General features: G+C 43.6%; 1 protein-coding gene across 1 annotated transcript in view; it reads right to left on the bottom strand.

Annotated features, from left to right (window-relative positions):
• Positions 1-14,676, bottom strand: part of gmds (GDP-mannose 4,6-dehydratase) — a gene marked incomplete in the record, with an annotated part of 263,826 nt that extends 249,150 nt beyond the window's left edge. The window contains 1 exon segment of the mRNA XM_029707818.1: positions 14,454-14,676. Coding sequence (XP_029563678.1) covers positions 14,454-14,549 — 96 coding nt within the window.
• Between the last annotated feature and the right edge of the window lie 6,567 nt (positions 14,677-21,243).

The raw sequence follows: 21,243 nt of genomic DNA, 5'->3' as shown, positions 1-21,243 counted from the left end.
GAGTGAAGAAGGCTTTGTTGCGAAATAGAAAGCCGATTCTAGATTTTGAGCACTTTTATGGGATGCTTGCTTGTTTTCATTGCTTTACTGGGAAGCGTAGCAGAAGTAGATATTATCATGTTATTTAAGTTAGTGCAGGGTGAGCTGCACACGGTGGACTTCCTACTAGGGCACACGCCTCAGTGCTAAAAACATATCTGGTTCATAGGCACATGATTGCTGCATACAATAGTTGTAGGGTCAGCAGAGGCATTCAGGGTAGTCAGAGGGACATAAATTAGGCTACTTACATTGTGTCTACCAATGCCCCTGGTATAATACACATTTGCTGAAGCATTATGATGACTCAGCAACACAATGGTAGGTATTAAATGAGCTGGGCTTGGGTCATTGATAAGTCACTGTTCAGAGCTGCCCTATATAATCTCATTAAAACCCACATGGACTACGATAGAATCAATGTCCATGTCCTGGCGTAGTACATTCTGGAGCAGCTTAGTAATGTAATTATGCCAGTTAGCTAGCTAAATCAAGGTCGAGGGGGTGTGAGAGAAACATCAGCATGAGCTCATCCATCCACACAGACGTGTGTGCAATTACTGACTGGGAAAATGTACAACATGACGTCACAATCAGAACGATTGGGAAGTATTTCACGCTGGGAAGATTTTTACATTATACTGTGAACCTTCCCATTTACACCAGAGATGTGTATATAATGATGAGATGCTCATGTCTCCGCCCTAACAATGGGAGTCGTTGTCCCAAAGGAGGGAAGGCAGGTGACAAGCTTAGGTTCAAAATAAGCCCATAGAAACGCATTGGGCTCATTTTGGATAGAAACCTCTCACTTGCTCTCTTTCAAGCCCCTCCCCCTAAAACTCACAACAACAAAGATGAGATCACTTCTTCCTCTCTGAGGTTTAGTACAACAGAATCTGTCATATGGACACCGAAACAGAGACATTAGTTTACTGTAAAAGAGGAAAAGTTAACCTTTCAAACCATACCCTGTTTGTTTCAACGACTCACAATTCGAACAGAGCTGACACTACTAAAACAGATATACCAATGAACATTAATTCTGGAAAATAATGGTCAGTTTGTCGCGCGCGCATTACGGTACCAGGTATCGCTAGCAGCATTTTGGTCAAATAAAGATTGTTATACTATGATAAAATTATTTATATGTTTAAAGATAATGATTAAATAATTCCACTCTGAAACCATATAATTGTATGAAATGTATTAGAATCATAAACCTATAATCTGATGATGAGTGTAGTTTTAGTCAGAATTAGAACAAGGACCTTTTGCTCCTTTTTAGTATGTAAGCAGGGTGCAAGTGTGAAACAGATGATAAGAGGCGCTATCGACAGACAAGTTGTACTACTGTGTTCCTTACAGGACATTCTGTCCCCACCCGTGGAGGGGAGAAACTATTAGGCTTGCAGAAGATTATTAAACATGTTGCAGATTAAAGAAACAATGTATGTGTGTGCCGAAGAAAATACCGAGAACAATAGAGACTGTGTTTGGCTCGACCTGGCTAGAACTCTGAGAAACGTATGATAGGACAGGGAGAACTTCTCAAGGTTTCTCTAATCTCTGGGGAATGGAACGGACAGCGCTGGGTAGTGATACACAGTGGTGTGAATAAACATTCTGATTATTGTAAGCTGGGCCTCCGTCTGTTTCATTCAACCAGAATCTTACAAATTCTAAGGTTGCAGACTGAGTAGTTATGTAACGATTGTCGTCGGGAGACGAGGAAGCGGACCAAAACGCAGCTGGGAGTGAATACATGTTTATTTAACACACTAGAATTAAACATGTACACAAAATCAAGGAAAAACTGCCAATACGTTACGTGCTCAAATAACGAGACAACAACCCACAAACATCGTGGGGGAAAAGGAACTTAAATGTGATTCCCAATCAGACTTCACAAGCGACAGCTGTCTGATTGGGAAATCACCCCGAGCCCAACATAGAAATAAAACACAAAGAAAGGCTATAACCAAAACATAGAAAATAAAGCATAGAAATGCCACACCCTGACCAAAATAGCAGAGTTCACCTGGTCAGGGCGTGACAAGTTAAGAGAATGTTGTTCTTAAACTGAACTTCAATTAACATACTAGCTGTTTGGATGACTGTTTTATAAATGTTTAATAAGCATAAAACAATTATAAGGAATTGGCAATTCGTTCTCATTCTGAGAAATAAAGGTAGGCCTCTTGATTTCAACATCTGAACAAAGTGGACAGGTTACCATGCTGTTCAAACAGCTGGAGACAGACAGAAGGTTGTGTTCATAACAATTCAACCGTTTTACCTTCTTAGCTGAATTCAGAGCTTGTGAAATTATTCCCAGATCCAAGTTGCCAAACATGAAATATAAATATTAGCAGGCTACTCACTAGCACGTGGGCTTGTGCTTGAGAGATTGTTTATAAGAGCGGTGTTGATGTTCTATCATGCCTGCTACATTATTAGTGAATGTGCATTATGTATGGTTCTGGTTACATTTGTAAACAAAAAGTGCATTTTTATAGACCCACATGAAAGTCAGATAAGTGATGATTGCAACAGCAAAAAATGCAGATACAACTATTATTAGTGGGTCTTATGGATGTGGAAGGCATACAGTTGAAGTGGGAAGTTTACATACACTTATGTTGGAGTCATTAAAACTCGTTTTTCAACGACTGCACAAATTTCTTGTTAACAAACTAGAGTTTTGGCAAGTCGGTTAGGACATCTACTTTGTGCATGACAAGTCCTTTATCCAACAATTGTTTACAGACAGATTATTTCACTTATAGTTCACTGTATCACAATTCCAATGGTTCAGAAGTTTACATACTAAAAGGCACAGTTGACTGTGCCTTTAAACAGCTTGGAAAATTCCAGAAAATGATGTCATGGCTTTAGAAGCTTCTGATAGGCAAACTGACATCATTTGAGTCAATTGGAGGTGTACCTGTGGATGTATTTCAAGGCCTACCTTCAAACTCAGTGCCTCTTTGCTTGACATCATGGGGAAATCAAAAGAAAATCAGCCAAGACCTCAGAAATCAGAAATTGTAGACCTCCACAAGTCTGGTTCATCCTTGGGACTAATTTCCAAACGCCTGAAGGTACCACGTTCATCTGTACAAACAATAGTACGCAAGTATAAACACCATGGGACCACACAGCCGTCATACCGCTCAGGAAGGAGACGCATTCTGTCTCCTAGAGATGAACATACTTTGGTGCCAAAAGTGCAAATCAATCCCAGAACAACAGAAAAGGACCTTGTGAAGAAGCTGGAGGAAACAGGAACAAAAGTATCTATATCCACAGTAAAACGAGTCCTATATCGACATAACCTGAAAGGCCGCTCAGCAAGGAAGAAGCCACTCCTCCAAAACCCCCATAAAAAAGCCAGACTACGGTTTGCAACTGCACATGGGGACAAAGATTGTCATTTTTGGAGAAATTACCTCTGGTCTGATGAAACAAAAATAGAACTGTTTGGCCATAATGACCATCATTATGTTAGGAGGAAAAGGTGGGAGGCTTGCAAGCCGAGGAACACCATTCCAACCGTGAAGCACGGAGGTGGCAGAATCATGTTGTGGGGGTGTTTTGCTGCAGGAGGGACTGGTGCACTTCACAAAATAGATGGCATTATGAGGAAGAAATATTATCTGGATATATTGAAGCAACATCTCAAGACATCAGTCAGGAAGTTAAGGCTTGGTCACAAATGGGTCTTCCAAATGGACATTGGCTGATTTCTTTTTTGATTTTCCCATGATGTCAAGCAAAGAGTTTTAAGGTAGGCCTTGAAATACATCCACAGGTACACATCCAATTGACTCAAATGATGTCAATTAACCTATCAGAAGCTTCTAAAGCCATGACGTAATTTTCTGGAATTTTCCAAGCTGTTTAAAGGCACAGTCAACTTCCAGTATGTAAACTTCTGACCCACTGGAATTGTGATACAGTGAACTATAAAAGTGAAATAATCTGTCTGTAAACAATTGTTGAAAAAATTACTGTCATGCACAAAGTAGATGTCCTAACCGACTTGCCAAAACTATAGTTTGTAAACAAGAATTTTGTGGAGTGGTTGAAAAACGTAATGACTCCAACGTAAGTGTATGTAAACTTCCGACTTCAACTGTATATCGTGAATTGCCCATATGTTAGATTTTTTTAGATGAGTTGAAGGCCATATCGTCCAGCCCTAGTGTGTGTGTGTGCGCACACGCATGTGTTATCTCCTGCAGTTCTACTCAAAAGGGATAAAACATAACCTAGCCTACCCCCAGTCTCTACACCACACTACTCTCCCACAAGAACAGATAAGCAACACTGTAAAGGGGTTGAGTGAATGACATTTAAAGTAAAAAGTCCCCCCCAGTATAGATGGTCCCCCCCAGTATAGATGGTCCCCCCCAGTATAGATGGTCCCCCCCAGTATAGATGGTCCCCCCCAGTATAGATGGTCCCCCCCAGTATAGATGGTCCCCCCCAGTATAGATGGTCCCCCCCAGTATAGATGGTCTATGGTTCATCAGTGAGTACATAGGAGCTTGCTGTAAGCCTAAGCTGTATCTGATAATAAAGGCAACTGAGACCAGGGATTCGAACCAGCAACCTTCCGGGTACACTCACTCTACTGTAGGCTACTGCACCACAGCAATAGCACTGTACACACACAATAGGCCAAGTGTACAGGTGACAAAGCACCACATGCTGATATTTCTCTAATACTTTCAGCTGTCTAAAGTCAATACATCTAGAAGGCTTTAGCATAGTATTATTCCTGCACCACTGAGTGAGCTCATGTGCCGCCATTTCACTAATCCTGTCACCTAGCTGTCTGGGTGCCTTGTTATGTGGTCAGGCTTGTCATTTCACTAATCCTGTCACCTAGCTGTCTGGGTGCCTTGTTATGTGGTCAGGCTTGTCATTTCACTAATCCTGTCACCTAGCTGTCTGGGTGCCTTGTTATGTGGTCAGGCTTGTCAATTCACTAATCCTGTCACCTAGCTGTCTGGGTGCCTTGTTATGTGGTCAGGCTTGTCATTTCACTAATCCTGTCACCTAGCTGTCTGGGTGCCTTGTTATGTGGTCAGGCTTGTCAATTCACTAATCCTGTCACCTAGCTGTCTGGGTGCCTTGTTATGTGGTCAGGCTTGTCATTTCACTAATCCTGTCACCTAGCTGTCTGGGTGCCTTGTTATGTGGTCAGGCTTGTCATTTCACTAATCCTGTCACCTAGCTGTCTGGGTGCCTTGTTATGTGGTCAGGCTTGTCAATTCACTAATCCTGTCACCTAGCTGTCTGGGTGCCTTGTTATGTGGTCAGGCTTGTCATTTCACTAATCCTGTCACCTAGCTGTCTGGGTGCCTTGTTATGTGGTCAGGCTTGTCATTTCACTAATCCTGTCACCTAGCTGTCTGGGTGCCTTGTTATGTGGTCAGGCTTGTCATTTCACTAATCCTGTCACCTAGCTGTCTGGGTGCCTTGTTAAGTGGTCAGGCTTGTCATTTCACTAATCCTGTCACCTAGCTGTCTGGGTGCCTTGTTATGTAGTCAGGCTTGTCATTTCACTAATCCTGTCACCTAGCTGTCTGGGTGCCTTGTTAAGTGGTCAGGCTTGTCGTTTGCTGTTCAGGTTGAGTGACTCGGTTTTCACATCCAGTACATAATCTTCAGCTAGTCATCCCAGGCCCACACCGACTGTACTGTAGTTTATAGGGTCTGTTGTTCCACTGAACATAGAAAAAGCCTGCCTCTGTGTCACTGTATAGGGCTGTAGACGGGTAGCAGGCTGCACCCTCATCTCTTTTCTAACCTGCTGTTTGATCCCACCACCGTCATTGATCTAGCTGCTGATATTCATTTCCTGCTCCTGCTTTTGTCCTTTGGTGCAACAATAGGAATATGAATTCATACACGTAACCTAGCTATGTCACTATGTCACGCATTTGTGTGGCAATCATCTAAGGGTGTTCTCACTTGTTCCTTTTCAGACAATTTTTGTGAAATCAGTGCAGTGTGTGAACACACAAAAAGGCACTCAGACCCCTCAAAAGAGCCCCCGAAGCGAAAGGTGGTCTGAGTTCGGCTTCGCTTGAATTCCACGGTCCGGTTCCCTTTTTAGGGCAATGTGAACACAAAGCTCCCCTGGTTCGCTTGTCACCACACACTAGACTACTGCAACACCGTTTCCCCTGACATTCCCCTCACACTAGACTGCTGCAACACCGTTTCCCCTGACATTCCCCTCACACTAGACTACTGCAACACCGTTTCCCCTGACATTCCCCTCACACTAGACTACTGCAACACCGTTTCCCCTGACATTCCCCTCACACTAGACTACTGCAACACCGTTTCCCCTGACATTCCCCTCACACTAGACTGCTGCAACACCGTTTCCCCTGACATTCCCCTCACACTAGACTACTGCAACACCGTTTCCCCTGACATTCCCCTCACACTAGACTACTGCAACACCGTTTCCCCTGACATTCCCCTCACACTAGACTACTGCAACACCGTTTCCCCTGACATTCCCCTCACACTAGACTGCTGCAACACCGTTTCCCCTGACATTCCCCTCACACTAGACTACTGCAACACCGTTTCCCCTGACATTCCCCTCACACTAGACTACTGCAACACCGTTTCCCCTGACATTCCCCTCACACTAGACTACTGCAACACCGTTTCCCCTGACATTCCCCTCACACTAGACTGCTGCAACACCGTTTCCCCTGACATTCCCCTCACACTAGACTACTGCAACACCGTTTCCCCTGACATTCCCCTCACACTAGACTACTGCAACACCGTTTCCCCTGACATTCCCCTCACACTAGACTACTGCAACACCGTTTCCCCTGACATTCCCCTCACACTAGACTACTGCAACACCGTTTCCCCTGACATTCCCCTCACACTAGACTACTGCAACACCGTTTCCCCTGACATTCCCCTCACACTAGACTGCTGCAACACCGTTTCCCCTGACATTCCCCTCACACTAGACTGCTGCAACACCGTTTCCCCTGACATTCCCCTCACACTAGACTACTGCAACACCGTTTCCCCTGACATTCCCCTCACACTAGACTACTGCAACACCGTTTCCCCTGACATTCCCCTCACACTAGACTGCTGCAACACCGTTTCCCCTGACATTCCCCTCACACTAGACTGCTGCAACACCGTTTCCCCTGACATTCCCCTCACACTAGACTACTGCAACACCGTTTCCCCTGACATTCCCCTCACACTAGACTACTGCAACACCGTTTCCCCTGACATTCCCCTCACACTAGACTACTGCAACACCGTTTCCCCTGACATTCCCCTCACACTAGACTGCTGCAACACCGTTTCCCCTGACATTCCCCTCACACTAGACTGCTGCAACACCGTTTCCCCTGACATTCCCCTCACACTAGACTGCTGCAACACCGTTTCCCCTGACATTCCCCTCACACTAGACTGCTGCAACACCGTTTCCCTGACATTCCCCTCACACTAGACTACTGCAACACCGTTTCCCCTGACATTCCCCTCACATTAGTGCCACAAAAGAGAGAAGATTATGAAGGTTTTTGGATATTGATTTGCGATTGTCAAGGGATGTGCGGAAATTACAAAATGTGTGTTTTGTACTGACACAATGATTATTTGTTTGCAATATGTGATCTATAGGCTAAGAGATTTTGAATAGAGTGAGAAGACTACAACATATTGGGTGAGAATCACAACGCGGGATACAAAATTGTCAGAGACTCCAGTCACCTAAATCATAGACTGTTTTCTCTGCTACCGCACAGCAAGCGGTACCAGAGCGCCAAGTCTAGGACCAAAAGGCTCCTTAACAGCTTTTACCCCCCCAAGCCATAAGACTGCTGAACAATTAATCAAATGGCCACCGGTCTATTTACATTGACCCCCCCCCCATTTGTTTTTGTACACTGCTGATTCTCGGTGTTTATTATCTATGCATAGACACTTCACCCCTACCTACATGTACAAATGACCTCAACTAACCTGTTCCCCCGCACATTGACTTGGTACCGGTACACCCTGTATATAGCCTCGTTATTGTTATTTTATTGTGTTAATTTTTATTATTTTTTACTTTAGTTTATTTGGTAAATATATTCTTAACTCTTCTTGAACTGCACTGTTGGTTAAGGGCTTGTAAGTAAGCATTTCACAGCAAGTTCTACACTTGTTGTATTCGGCGCATGTGACCAATAAAGTTTGATTTGATTAGAAAATCAAGGTCCTTGCTATCCAAAATCGTTGGGACGTCCCAACTCTGACGTTGCCCCATTGAAGTTGACATTTAAAATGGTTAAGATTAAGATTTAGGGTTGGGAAGTCCAAAGGATACTTGATAAAACTAACCATAAAAACAATGCGAGTTCTTAAAGGGGTAATAACCTACACCGAGTGCACAATTTTCAATTACAACATTATTTAATCTGCAGTATTCTTTTTATTTATTGGATTACCAATCATATTTACATGTTAATATTATCTTCTGATAATAATCTTTAACATTCAGCCATCAGATTTGCCACCAATGCTCCTTATAGGACACTGCACTCTATACTCCTCTGTAAACTGGTCATCTCTGTATACCCGTCGCAAGACCCACTGGACAGTTTTATCTCATTGGGTCAAATGTTTCGGGTAGTCTTCCACAAGCTTCCCACAATAAGCTGGGTGAATTTTGGCCCATTCTTGACAGAGCTGGTGTAACTGAGTCAGGTTTGTAGGCCTCCTTGCTCACACACACTTTTTCAGTTCTGCCCACAAATGTTCTATAGGATTGAGGTCAGGGCTTTGTGATGGACACTCCAATACCTTCACCTTGTTGTCCTTAAGCAATTTTGCCACAACTTTGGAAGTTTGCTTGGGGTCATTGCCCATTTGGAAGACCCAATTGCGACCAAGCTTTAACTTCCTGACTGATGTCTTGAGATGTTGCTTCAATATATCCACATAATTTCCCTGCCTTATGATGCCATCTATTTTGTGAAGTGCACCAGGCCCTCCTGCAGCAAAACACCCCCACAACATGATGCTGCCACCCCCATGCTTCACGGCTGGGGTGGTGTTCTTTGGCTTGCATGTCTCCCCCTTTTTCCTCCAAACATAACAATGGTCATTATGGTCAAACAGTTATATTTTTGTTTCTTTTTTTCTCCAAAAAGTACGATCTTTGTCCCCGTGTGAAGTTGCAAACCATAGTCTGGCTTTTTTATGGCAGATTTGGAGCAGTGGCTTCCTTCTTGCTGAGCGGCCTTTCAGGTTATGTGGATATAGGACTCGTTTTACTGGGGATATAGATACTTTTGCATCTCACAAAGTCCTTTGCTGTTGTTCTGGGATTGATTTGTACTTTTCGCACCAAAGTACGTTCATCTCTAGGAGACAGAACGCGTCTCCTTCCTGAGCGGTATGACGGCTGCGTGGTCCCATGGTGTTTATACTTGCGTACTATTGTTTGTACAGACGAACGTGGTACATTCAGGCGTTTGGAAATTTCCAAGGATGAATCAGACTTGTGGAGGTCTACAATTGTTTTTCTGAGGTCTTGGCTGATTTCTTTTGATTTTCCCATGATGGCAAGCAAAGAGGCACCGAGTTTGAAGGTAGGTCTTGAAATACATCCACAGGTACACCTCCAATTGACTCAAATTATGTCAATTAACCTAACAGAAGCTTCTAAAGCCATGGAATTTTCCAAGCTGTTTAAAGGCAGTCAACTTAGTGTATGTAAACTTCTGACCCACTGGAATTGTGAATCAGTGAATTATAAGTGAAATAATCTGTCTGTAAACAATTGTTGGAAAAATTACTTGTGTCATGCGTCAAGTAGATGTCCTACCCAACTTGCCAAAACTATAGTTTGTTAACAAGAAATTTGTGGAGTGGTGAAAAACTATTTTTAAAGACTCCAACATAAGTGTATGTAAACTTCTGACTTCAACTGTATGTATGTATGTATGTATGTATGTATGTATGTATGTATGTATGTATGTATGTATGTATGTATGTATGTATGTATGTATGTATGTATGTATGTATGTATGTATGTATGCATGCATGTATGTATGCATGTACGTACGTATGTATGTACGTACGGTGGGAGAAAAAAGTATTTGATCCCCTACTGATTTTGTACGTTTGCCCACTTACAAAGAAATTATCAGTCTATAATTTTAATGGTAGGTTTATTGAACAGTGAGAGACAGAATAACAACAACAAAAATCCAGAAAAACGCATGTCAAAAATGTTATAAAATGATTTGCATTTTAATGAGGGAAATAAGTATTTGACCCCTCTGCAAAACATGACTTAGTACTTGGTGGCAAAACCCTTGTTGGCAATCACAGAAGTCAGACATTAATTGTAGTTGGCCACCAGGTTTGCACACATCTCAGGAGGGATTTTGTCCCACTCCTCTTTGCAGATCTTCTCCAAGTCATTAAGGTTTTGAGGCTGACGTTTGGCAACTCGAACCTTCAGCTCCCTCCACAGATTTTCTATGGGATTAAGGTCTGGAGACTGGCTAGGCCACTCCAGGACCTTAATGTGCTTCTTCTGAGCCACTCCTTTGTTGCCTTGGCCGTGTGTTTTGGGTCATTGTCATGCTGGAATACCCATCCACGACCCATTTTCAAAGCCCTGGCTGAGGGAAGGATGTTCTCACCCAAGATTTGACGATACATGGCCCCGTCCATCGTCCCTTTGATGCGGTGAAGTTGTCCTGTCCCCTTAGCAGAAAAACACCCCCAAAGCATAATGTTTCCACCTCCATGTTTGACGGTGGGTCATAGGCAGCATTCCTCCTCCTCCAAACACGGCGAGTTGAGTTGATGCCAAAGAGCTCCATTTTGGTCTCATCTGACCACAACACTTTCACCCAGTTGTCCTCTGAATCATTCAGATGTTCATTGGCAAACTTCAGACGGGCATGTATATGTATTCTTGAGCAGGGGGACCTTGCGGGCGCTGCAGGATTTCAGTCCTTCATGGCGTAGTGTGTTACCAATTGTTTTCTTGGTGACTATGGTCCCAGCCGCCTTGAGATCATTGACATGATCCTCCCGTGTAGTTCTGGGCTGATTCCTCACCGTTCTCATGATCATTGCAACTCCACGAGGTGAGATCTTGCATGGAGCCCCAGGCCGAGGGAGATTGACAGTTCTTTTGTGTTTCTTCCATTTGCGAATAATCGCACCAACTGTTGTCACCTTCTCACCAAGCTGCTTGGCGATGGTCTTGTAGCCCATTCCAGCCTTGTGTAGGTCTACAATCTTGTCCCTGACATCCTTGGAGAGCTCTTTGGTCTTGGCCATGGTGGAGAGTTTGGAATCTGATTGATTGATTGCTTCTGTGGACAGGTGTCTTTTATACAGGTAACAAACTGAGATTAGGAGCACTCCCTTTAAGAGTGTGCTCCTAATCTCAGCTCGTTACCTGTATAAAAGACACCTGGGAGCCAGAAATCTTTCTGATTGAGAGGGGGTCAAATACTTATTTCCCTCATTAAAATGCAAATCAATTTATAAAATTTTTACATTTTGGTATTTTTTGTTGTTGTTATTCTGTCTCTCACTGTTCAAATAAACCTACCATTAAAATTATAGACTGATCCTTTCTTTATCAGTGGGCAAACGTACAAAATCAGCAGAGGATCAAATACTTTTTTCCCCCACTGTATTATCCCAGCTCCCATCCCCGCAGGAGGGCTTGTGGTAGGCCGTCATTGTAAATAACAATTTGTTTTTAACTGACTTGCCGAGTTAAATAAAGGCTAAATATATTTTTTTTAAATAAATATGTATCTTTTAATTAAATGCAATATTTTAACTTCCAAAATGTAAGTAGATATATCTTGCTTCCCAATAAGCTTGTCCTGCACTTTGTAAAAACCCAGAGTCCATTGAGTGAATATTGGAAAAAGATCTTGGTTTCTTTCTAAACATAGCAATGTGAATGCTAAGAGAATTCTAACCACAAAATAGGTGAAGTGAACTGGCAAAATAGTCCTCATTCAAAGGCAAGGGCAATGTGAATACAAAGACAAACGAGTTATTTTGCTTTGTTTTTACCCCAGAGTTTCCTTTAAAGAGGACAGAGATCGGTTCTTTTAAAAGAGGACTATGTGAAAACACCCTAATAGACCAGTGGTACCAGTCAAACCAGTTTGTAATAACGCACTACACTGGCCCTCCCAGCCCTTTGTTTCATTCATGTATGAGCCACGTCAAGAACCATCGCAAAGACAAAGAAGAGTAAACAGAGAAAACAGGACGTTGTTGCGTGTCTGGTAGATATTTCTCAATCAACCAGGACTTGACTGACTGGCTTGTAATTATATAGGCCAGTGGCTCTCAAACCTCTCATTGGGGACACCCAGCCATTCCATGTACAGTATTTGATCTATTCCAGAGCGAGCACAACTGATTAAACTCATCAACTAATCATCAAGACCTTGACTTGGTGACTCGGGTGAGATAGTTCAGGGCTACAACAAAATGGTGAAATGTCTGGAGGTCCCCGAGGAGAGGTTTGAGAGCCACTGGCCATGTTAACCCTAGATCAGGGGACCACAATACATTATTTGTTATAGCCCTACACTGGCACACCTAACTCAATTAGTAATGGGCTTGATGATAAGCCTAGTTGACTAATTGAATCAGGTGTGCCAGTTTAGGGTTACAACAAATAGGCTATGTGAAATGTCTGGTGTCATTGCCATAGCCTGGCATTAACATTACTCTCTAAGGTCACTGCATACCAGACCTGTCAAACTGCTACCTAGCCCAGGTATAGACCTTGATAAAGAAGGCCCATGCTGCTAAACAGGTAGTCAGTTCAGCGTGAATTAACTCCAACGCATGTACAATGGTATAGGCCCACCCTGAGACGGTAATCCTCTACACAGTATATGTACAGTATGCCGTCGAACTTTGTGGGGCAAACTGCTACCATTTATGAAGTTAGACTTGTCTTGAATCCAGCCTGGCTGGCTCCCTACAAGGGTGACACCACTGTTCAGTGACGTGTATAGAATTAGGCCTATAGAAGACAGGCATATACACTCGTCATACACATACACTCTTCTTCAGTGTACTTAGTCCTCTGATAAAAGAGAGGGTGGGGTTTTTCAATCTGCTCCCCTGCTCTGGGGAAACTCTGGACTTTGGACACACATCGGGCAGGGCAAGAAAAAGCGACTTCAGGGGCAGCAGGGCTGATATTTCCCTATCACTCCCTCCTTCCTCCCTCCCTCCCTCTCCTCAGAACTAACAGGATCTCGATGTGTCACTTCATCTTATCTGCTGGCTAAGTCAGGGGACACTAGATCTTTGGGTTGACACTCAGCCCAGCAGTATCCTATTTGATTGCAAACACAGACTGCTTTAGTTCCTGCTGTGATGTGGCAAACAAATCAGATCCGTCACCATTTTGTAGTGGATCCTTCTCCCAGCCAGTCAACATGGTGTCTCCAGCCCATGTGAGGCAGTTATAGACATACTGTCTAAAAAATGTTTTTATATAGCCTACTACCTTTCTACAACTATACTTCAGAATGACTAAAAACATGTAGCCAGTGTCTTATTAAGTAATCTGAGATGCAAGAAACATTGATAACAAATACATACATTGAGTAATCATTACCTGCATCATTATCATCACCATCATAGGTTCATGAATAGAATCTTTCAGTAAATTCAAACTAACACCGGTGGTACTGGTGGCTTATATTATAACATCCTTGAAACATGCAGGGCTAAGGAGGCTGTTAGCCCTGGGCTAAGTCAAGTGCAGAGTGTGAACGCAGCTGAATGCTGGCCTATATCACACTACGTTCTCTATTCGTAGGGCACGTGTATCAGTGTCAATTATGAAAGTAAAATTAGACCAGCAATGAATAGCCATGGATCCGGGTGAAGCGTGTCTGTCTGGGGGAATATTCTCTTTCGACTTCCTGGTTTGACGCCCTGCTTTACTTCTGTATCATGACTGTGCATAATGTGTCAGGTGCACTTGCGCACCACAGCTGGTTACTACAATACTGATATTTATTCATAAGAACACATCGTTCGTGTGTGGGAACCTTATGTAACCAGCTGTGGTGCGCCAGTGCACCTGACACATATGAATGTAACGTTAGACGAGTGAGATAACTATGCTGAATCCATCGCTCTCCTCACAAAACCACTGTCTGTTAGTCAAATCATACCAATGTCTATCGACCAGTACACAGGCTACTGCAAAACAAACATAATAGCTACAGCTGGTATTTATTATTATTTATCTAACGTTAAAGGTGTTCATATAGGCACCCTGTCACTGTCCATACATCCTCTTTCCATTCATATCTGGAGACTGCGTTTACCTGTCCAGTGATGCCCGTGATAACAGCGACCTTCCTCGGCTTTTTCAGCTCTCCGTTCGCCCCGGTGCTGGTAGACGGTTCCGTGCATTGAGCCATTTTTGCGCGTAGTGTTTCAAAGTATCAAACCTACTGACTTGCTGTTCTGATGAGCAGTTGTGTGGTTGTACGGTAGACACTACAAGCACAGGACCATCTGTAACTACAACATGTGACGTATCAGGAAGGTCCTGCAAGGACAGCCAATCGACAGATTGCAAGTAGCGCCGGAGCAGAGGAATCTTCAGGCTGAAGAGAAGATATTCGGTCTGGGGTTTCCCGTGCTTACTTTGGACAGCGCCGACTAGCTACAGTAGTCCAACATGACTAAAACACTGACGATTGCATAAAGCAGGGATCATCAACTACATTCAGTCGATGGCCGATTTGTTTTTGGGTAGATGGTCAGGGGGCCGGAAGATAATTACAAATAATTTGTAGATTAAAAATGTACTGTAAGAAGCCCAAACAGATATATTTGACTAAAATATAATAATTTCAAACCTTGCTTACATTTGTTTATGATCACAGTACATGGTCTAAAGTATGTGGACACCTGCTTGTCCAACATCTCATTCCAAAATCATGGGCATTAATATGGAGTTGGTCCCCCCCTTTGTTGCTATAACAGCCTCCACTCTTCTTTCCACTACTAGATGTTGGAACATTGCTGTGGGGACTTGCTTCCATTTAGCCACAAGAACATTAGTGAGGTTGAGCACTGATGTTGGGCGATTAGGCCGGCTCGCAGTCTGCGCTCTAATTCATCACAAAGGTTTTCTATGGGGTTGAGGTCAGGGATTTGTGCAGGCCAGTCAAGTTCTTCCACACCAATCTCAACAAACCATTTCCTTAGGGACCTCACTTTGTGTATGGGGGAATTGTCATGCTGAAACAGGAAAGGGCCTTCCCCAAACTGTTGCCACAAAGTTGGAAATACAGAATTGCCTAGAATGTCATTGTATGCTGTAGCGTTAAGTTTTCCCTTCACTGGAACTAAGGGGCCTAGCCCGAACCATGAAAAACAGCCCCAGACCATTATTCTTCCTCCACCAAACTGTACAGTTGTCACTATGCATTGGGGCAGGTGGCATTCTCCTGGCATCCACCAAACCCAGATTTGTCCGTTGGACTGCCAGACGGTGAAGCGGGATTCATCAGTCCAGAGAACGTGTTTCCACTTCTTCAGAGTCCAATGGCGGCGAGCATTACACCACTCCAGCCAATGCTTGGCATTGCACATGGTGATCTTAGGCTTGTGTGTGGCTGCTTAGCCATGGAAAACAATTTCATAAAGCTCCCGACTAACAGTTATTGTGCTGATGTTTCTTCCAGAGGCAGTTTGGAACTCGGTAGTTCAGCACTCAGTGGTCCCATTCTGTGAGCTTGTGTAGCCTACCACTTTGCGTCTGAGCCGTTGATGCTCTTAGACATTTACATTACATTTACGTCATTTAGCAGACGCCCTTATCCAGAGCGACTTACAGTAGTGAATGCATACATTTCATACAATTTCATATATATATTTTTTTTTCCTGGCCCCCCGTGGGAATCTAACCCACAACCCTGGCGTTGCAAACACCATGCTCTACCAACTGAGCTACAGGGAAGGCTGGACATTTCCACTTCATAATAACAGCACATACAGTTGACCAGGGCAGCTCTAGCAGGGCAGAAATTTGATGAATTGACTTGTCTTTCATGTCCAACAATAAAAAATGTAATGTTTCGGAGGACGCTCTCGACCTTCACCTCTCCCGAGTACGTACGTGAGTTGCAGCGATGAGACAAGACTGTAACTACCAATTGGATACCACAAAATTGGGGAGAAAAAGGAAAACATTTAAAATAATAAAATAAATAAACATTTTATTTATTTGTCTAGTATGCTCGCGTCACTGGGCAGCTCGCATCTGGGTTTCCCTTTGTAATCCGGAATAGTTTTCAAGCCCTGCCACATCCAACGAGTGTCAGAGCCGGTGTAGTAGGATTCAATCTTAATCCCGTATTGACACTTTGCTTGATTGATGGTTCGTCTGGGGCATAGCGGGATTTCTTATAAGTGGCCGGAGTAGTGTCCCACTCCTTGAAAGCGGCAGCTCTAGCCTTTAGCTCAATGCGGATGTTGCCTGTAATCCATGGCTTCTTGTTGGGATATGTACGTACAGTCACTGTGGGGACAACGTCGTCGATGCACTTATTGATGAAGCCGATGACTGAGGTGGCATACTCCTGAATGCCATTGGATGAATCCCGGAACATATTCTAGTCTGTGCTAGCAAAACAGTCCTGTAGTGTAGCGCCCGTGTCATCTGACCACTTCTGAATTGAATGAGTCACTGGTACTTCCTTCTTGAGTGTTTGCTTGAAAGCAGGAATCAGGAGGATAGAATTATGGTCAGATTTACCAAATGGAGGGCGAGGGAGAGCTTTGTACGTGTGTGTGGAGTAAAGGTGGTCTAGAGTTTTTTCCCTCTGATTGCACATGTGACATGCTGGTAAAAATGAGGTAAAACTGATTTAAGTTTGCCTGCATTAATGTCCCCGGCCACTAGGAGCACTGCTTCTGGACGAGCATTTTCTTGTTTGCTTATGGCCTTATAGAGTTGGTTGAGTGCGGTCTTAGTGCCAGCATTGGTCTGTGGTGGTGAATAGACGGCTACAAATAATATAGATGAGAACTATCTTGGTAGATAGTGTGGTCCACAACTTATCATAATGTACTCTACCTTAGGCAAGTAATACCTCGAGACTTCTTTAATATTAGACATTGCACACCAGCTGTTATTGACAAATAGACACACAACCCACCCCTCGTCTTACTAGACGTAGCTTCTTCTCTGTTCTGCTGGTGCATGGAAAATCTCACCAGCTCTATATTATCCGTGTCGTCGTTCAGCCATAAGATATTACAGTTTTTAATGTCTCGTTGGTAGGATAATTGTAATCGTAGGTCATCAATTTTATTTTCCAATGATTGCATGTTAGCCAGTAGAACGGATGGCAGTGGGAGTTTACTCGCTCGCCTACAGATTCTCAGAAGACAGCCCGACCTCCGCCCCCTTTTTCTCTGTCTTTTCTTTGCGCCAATGACGGGGATTTGGGCCTGTTCCCGGGAGAGCAGTATATCCTTCACGTCGGACTCGTTAAAGGAAAATCCTTCTTCCAGTTCGTGGTGAGTAATCACTGTTCTGATGTCTAGAAGTTATTTTCGTCCATAGGAGACGGTAGCAGCAACATTATGTACAAAATAAGTTACAAAATATGTTGCAAACAACGCAACAAAAAAAAGCAAAATAGCACAGTTGGTTAGGATCATGTAAAATGTCAGCAATCCTCTTCGGCGCCATCTTTACTGTACTTACTGTACTCTACCCTGTTTTGTGAATTTACATGCATTACAATATGTAATTTACTGTAAATGTAATGGTAACGCATAGTGCATTGCTTACAGACTTACCAGTTTTCTTGGTAAAATGTTCTCATGATTGAATTCACAGTTGATCTTTCTAGACTGGGGTGAACTAATCTGGCAGCCTCTGCCATGGTAAGACCTCTGTTTACCACATGGTCAACGATGATGGCCCGGACTTCATTAGACACAACAGTTCTCTGCCGTCTGCCGCCATCTCTCTAATGTCCAACTCTGACGGGGGCCCATGCCCACCTCTTTGACCTCTTTGACGGGGCCCATGCCCACCTCTTTGACCTCTTTGACGGGGCCCATGCCCACCTCTTTGACCTCTTTGACGGGGCCCATGCCCACCCCTTTCAAATCAAATCAAATCAAATCAAATGTATTTATATAGCCCTTCGTACATCAGCTGAAATTTGACCTCTTTGACGGGGCCCATGCCCACCTCTTTGACCTCTTTGACGGGGCCCATGCCCACCTCTTAGACCTCTTTGACGGGGGCCCATGCCCACCTCTTTGACCTCTTTGACGGGGCCCATGCCCACCTCTTTGACGGGGCCCATGCCCACCTCTTTGACCTCTTTGACGGGGCCCATGCCCACCTCTTTGACCTCTTTGACGGGGCCCATGCCCACCTCTTAGACCTCTTTGACGGGGCCCATGCCCACCTCTTTGACCTCTTTGACGGGGGCCCATGCCCACCTCTTTGACCTCTTTGACGGGGCCCATGCCCACCTCTTTGACGGGGCCCCTTGTCCACTAGCCCTTTGATTTCTTCCTCTCCCTTGCTGTCTGTCCTGCTTCATGTTGAAATATATTGCAAGTGTTCACACACACACACACCCTTTTATATGGTGACCAATTGTGGTTACCACTATGTAAAATCAATTAGCAATAACGAGTAGTCATTATGTATGGTTATCATGTATCATACATGTCATTTAGGTGTTTATACTCTTGCTTTAAGCAAGCACACTAAATATTAAACATGATCATATACACTGAGTGTACAAGAACTGCAACACAAATTGGTTTTTCCCGCTCTACAGTTTCCCGTGTGTATCAAGAGTGGTCCACCACCCAAAGGATATCCAGCCAACTTGACATAACTGTGGAAAGCATTGGCGTGAACATGGGCCAGCATCCCTGTGGAATGCTTTTGACACCTTGTAGAGTCCATGCCGAACGAATTGTGGCTGTTCTGAGGGCAAAAGGGGCAACTCAATAGTAGGGAGGTGTTCCTAATTTTTTGTACATTCAGCATAGTTGTAACTTTGAATGGAAAGAGCCATAGATTATGTGGAGCTTTGAACACAAGTTTTGGGTTGTCACTAGTTACCACAGCCACAAAGTCATAAACCCTGCCTATTTCTCAAATTTCTCTTAAAATGTAATTTTGAACCTAACCTTAACCTTTAATTCTAACCTTAACCACACTGCTGACTTTATGCTTAGCCCTAACCTTAAATGAAGAACAAACAGCATTTTGATGATAGAGACACTTTTGACTTTGTGGCTGTGGTAATTAGTGGAAACCCACAGTTTGGTGCCAAATAGAGAGAGAAAAAAACCACACAAAAAACAAATGAATGAATCGACATGCTGACCACAAACCCTCATATATTTATTTCTTTTTTGACAAAACACATTGTAAACAAGTAACCTTGGCCTATCGTGTGGTACCAACTTTGCTGTATGTTGCGACACACAATTCATTACTTTTCCTTACAATTGAGTGACCGATTTGGAGGGATGTTGGGTTGGAAATCAAGTATGTTCATGTTATTGGGGTTGAATGAAACCCAGTAGGCCTGGGCCAAGTTCTGGAACAATTTCATACATTTCTGCTGAGGTCACATCTATATTGCATCTTCTGAAATTCTTCTTAAAGACATATCTGAGATCTGACTTTCCCGGGACAATTTCCCCAAAATAATGTCTGGACAGAAAATCTCTTAGTCCATCATGGCATGGAGAGAGTAGAACATTTGGACAACGATTATTGACGCCATCCCAACACCAGACGCTCACCACCCTCTTCCTCTCCTCTCCTCCCTTCCCCTCTCCTCCCCCCTGTCCTCCCCTCCTCTCCTCCCTTCCTCCCTTCCTCCCCCCTCTTCTCCCCCCTCCTCTCCCTTCCTCCATCATCTCCCCCTGCCCTCTACACACAACTATGATCCTATCAGTTTGACAGACATGGGACTCTCGTTAGAAAAACAGTCCAAAAATAATTTCATGCATTTAAAAGCATTTAAATACCCCCCCCCCCTGCCCCCCTCATAGCCAACACAGACACTGAGACAAAACCAGGAAGACTAATAAAGACCCAACCTGTGTGTGTATGCGCGCTTGTGTGAGTGTGCGAGTGTGTGTATGTGTGTGTGTGGCAGAAGGATGTACACAGGATGTACACCATTACATTTCTCTGAGAGAGGGTGTGCTAGTGTGAAGGGTCCATTTTGAATGAATCATTGTAGTGACTGACAGCCGAGTATCCGGTTCACCCTGTTAGTGAATTATATGCTGGAAAACACACATGCGTATGTGTAATTTATTTACAGTTTGAACACTATTTTATTGTGTATACACATAGCCAAACATGCTTGCAGACATAGATAACTGTGTACACATATAGCGTCCATATACTGTACATTCCTCTACACATAAAGTTATACAGCTCCCATGCTGTGTGTAAATGTTCATGTAAAAGCATAGTTGAAGTTCAGTGACACAGGGAACTATCAATACATTTATAATTCATTGTTACATGTTTTTTTTTGTTACAGCAAACAGTATGTTATTGTTCCATGAGCTGAAGACTGGAGAGAGAGAGGGATAGAGGGAAAGAAGGGGAGAGAAGGACAGAGAGAGAATGGGAGAGAGAATGGGTTTCTCAAAGTAGAAGCAGATGTTTTAGATTGATCGCCTCTTCCAGAGGCCTGCAGTGAGAATGAAAACTGCTGGTGAACACACACACTGTAATGGGAATGTTTAGGAGTGACTAACACACAATGCTTAGCATATTTTTATACTTTCTGTAATACACATGACTTCCAGGGTTCTGTTTGTGGAAGGTGCATTGACTGACACCAGACTGGAAGTACAAGGACACTGATTATTATTGTGTGATTCTGTAGCTGTGACAATGTTTTTCTTTTATTTAACAAGGAAAGTCAGTTAAGACAAAATTCTTATTTACAATGACGGCTTACCCTGGCCAAACCCAAACAACACTGGGCTAATTGTGCACCGCCCTACGGGACTCCCAATCATGGCCTGATGTGATACAGCCTGGATTTGAACCAGGGGCTGTAGTGACACCTCTTGCACTGAGATGCA

This window comes from Salmo trutta, chromosome 22, assembly GCF_901001165.1.
Source record: "Salmo trutta chromosome 22, fSalTru1.1, whole genome shotgun sequence".
Taxonomy (NCBI): domain Eukaryota; kingdom Metazoa; phylum Chordata; class Actinopteri; order Salmoniformes; family Salmonidae; genus Salmo; species Salmo trutta.
The sequence above is the reverse complement of the archived record's forward strand: the minus strand, read 5'-3'. Positions and strand labels throughout refer to the sequence as shown.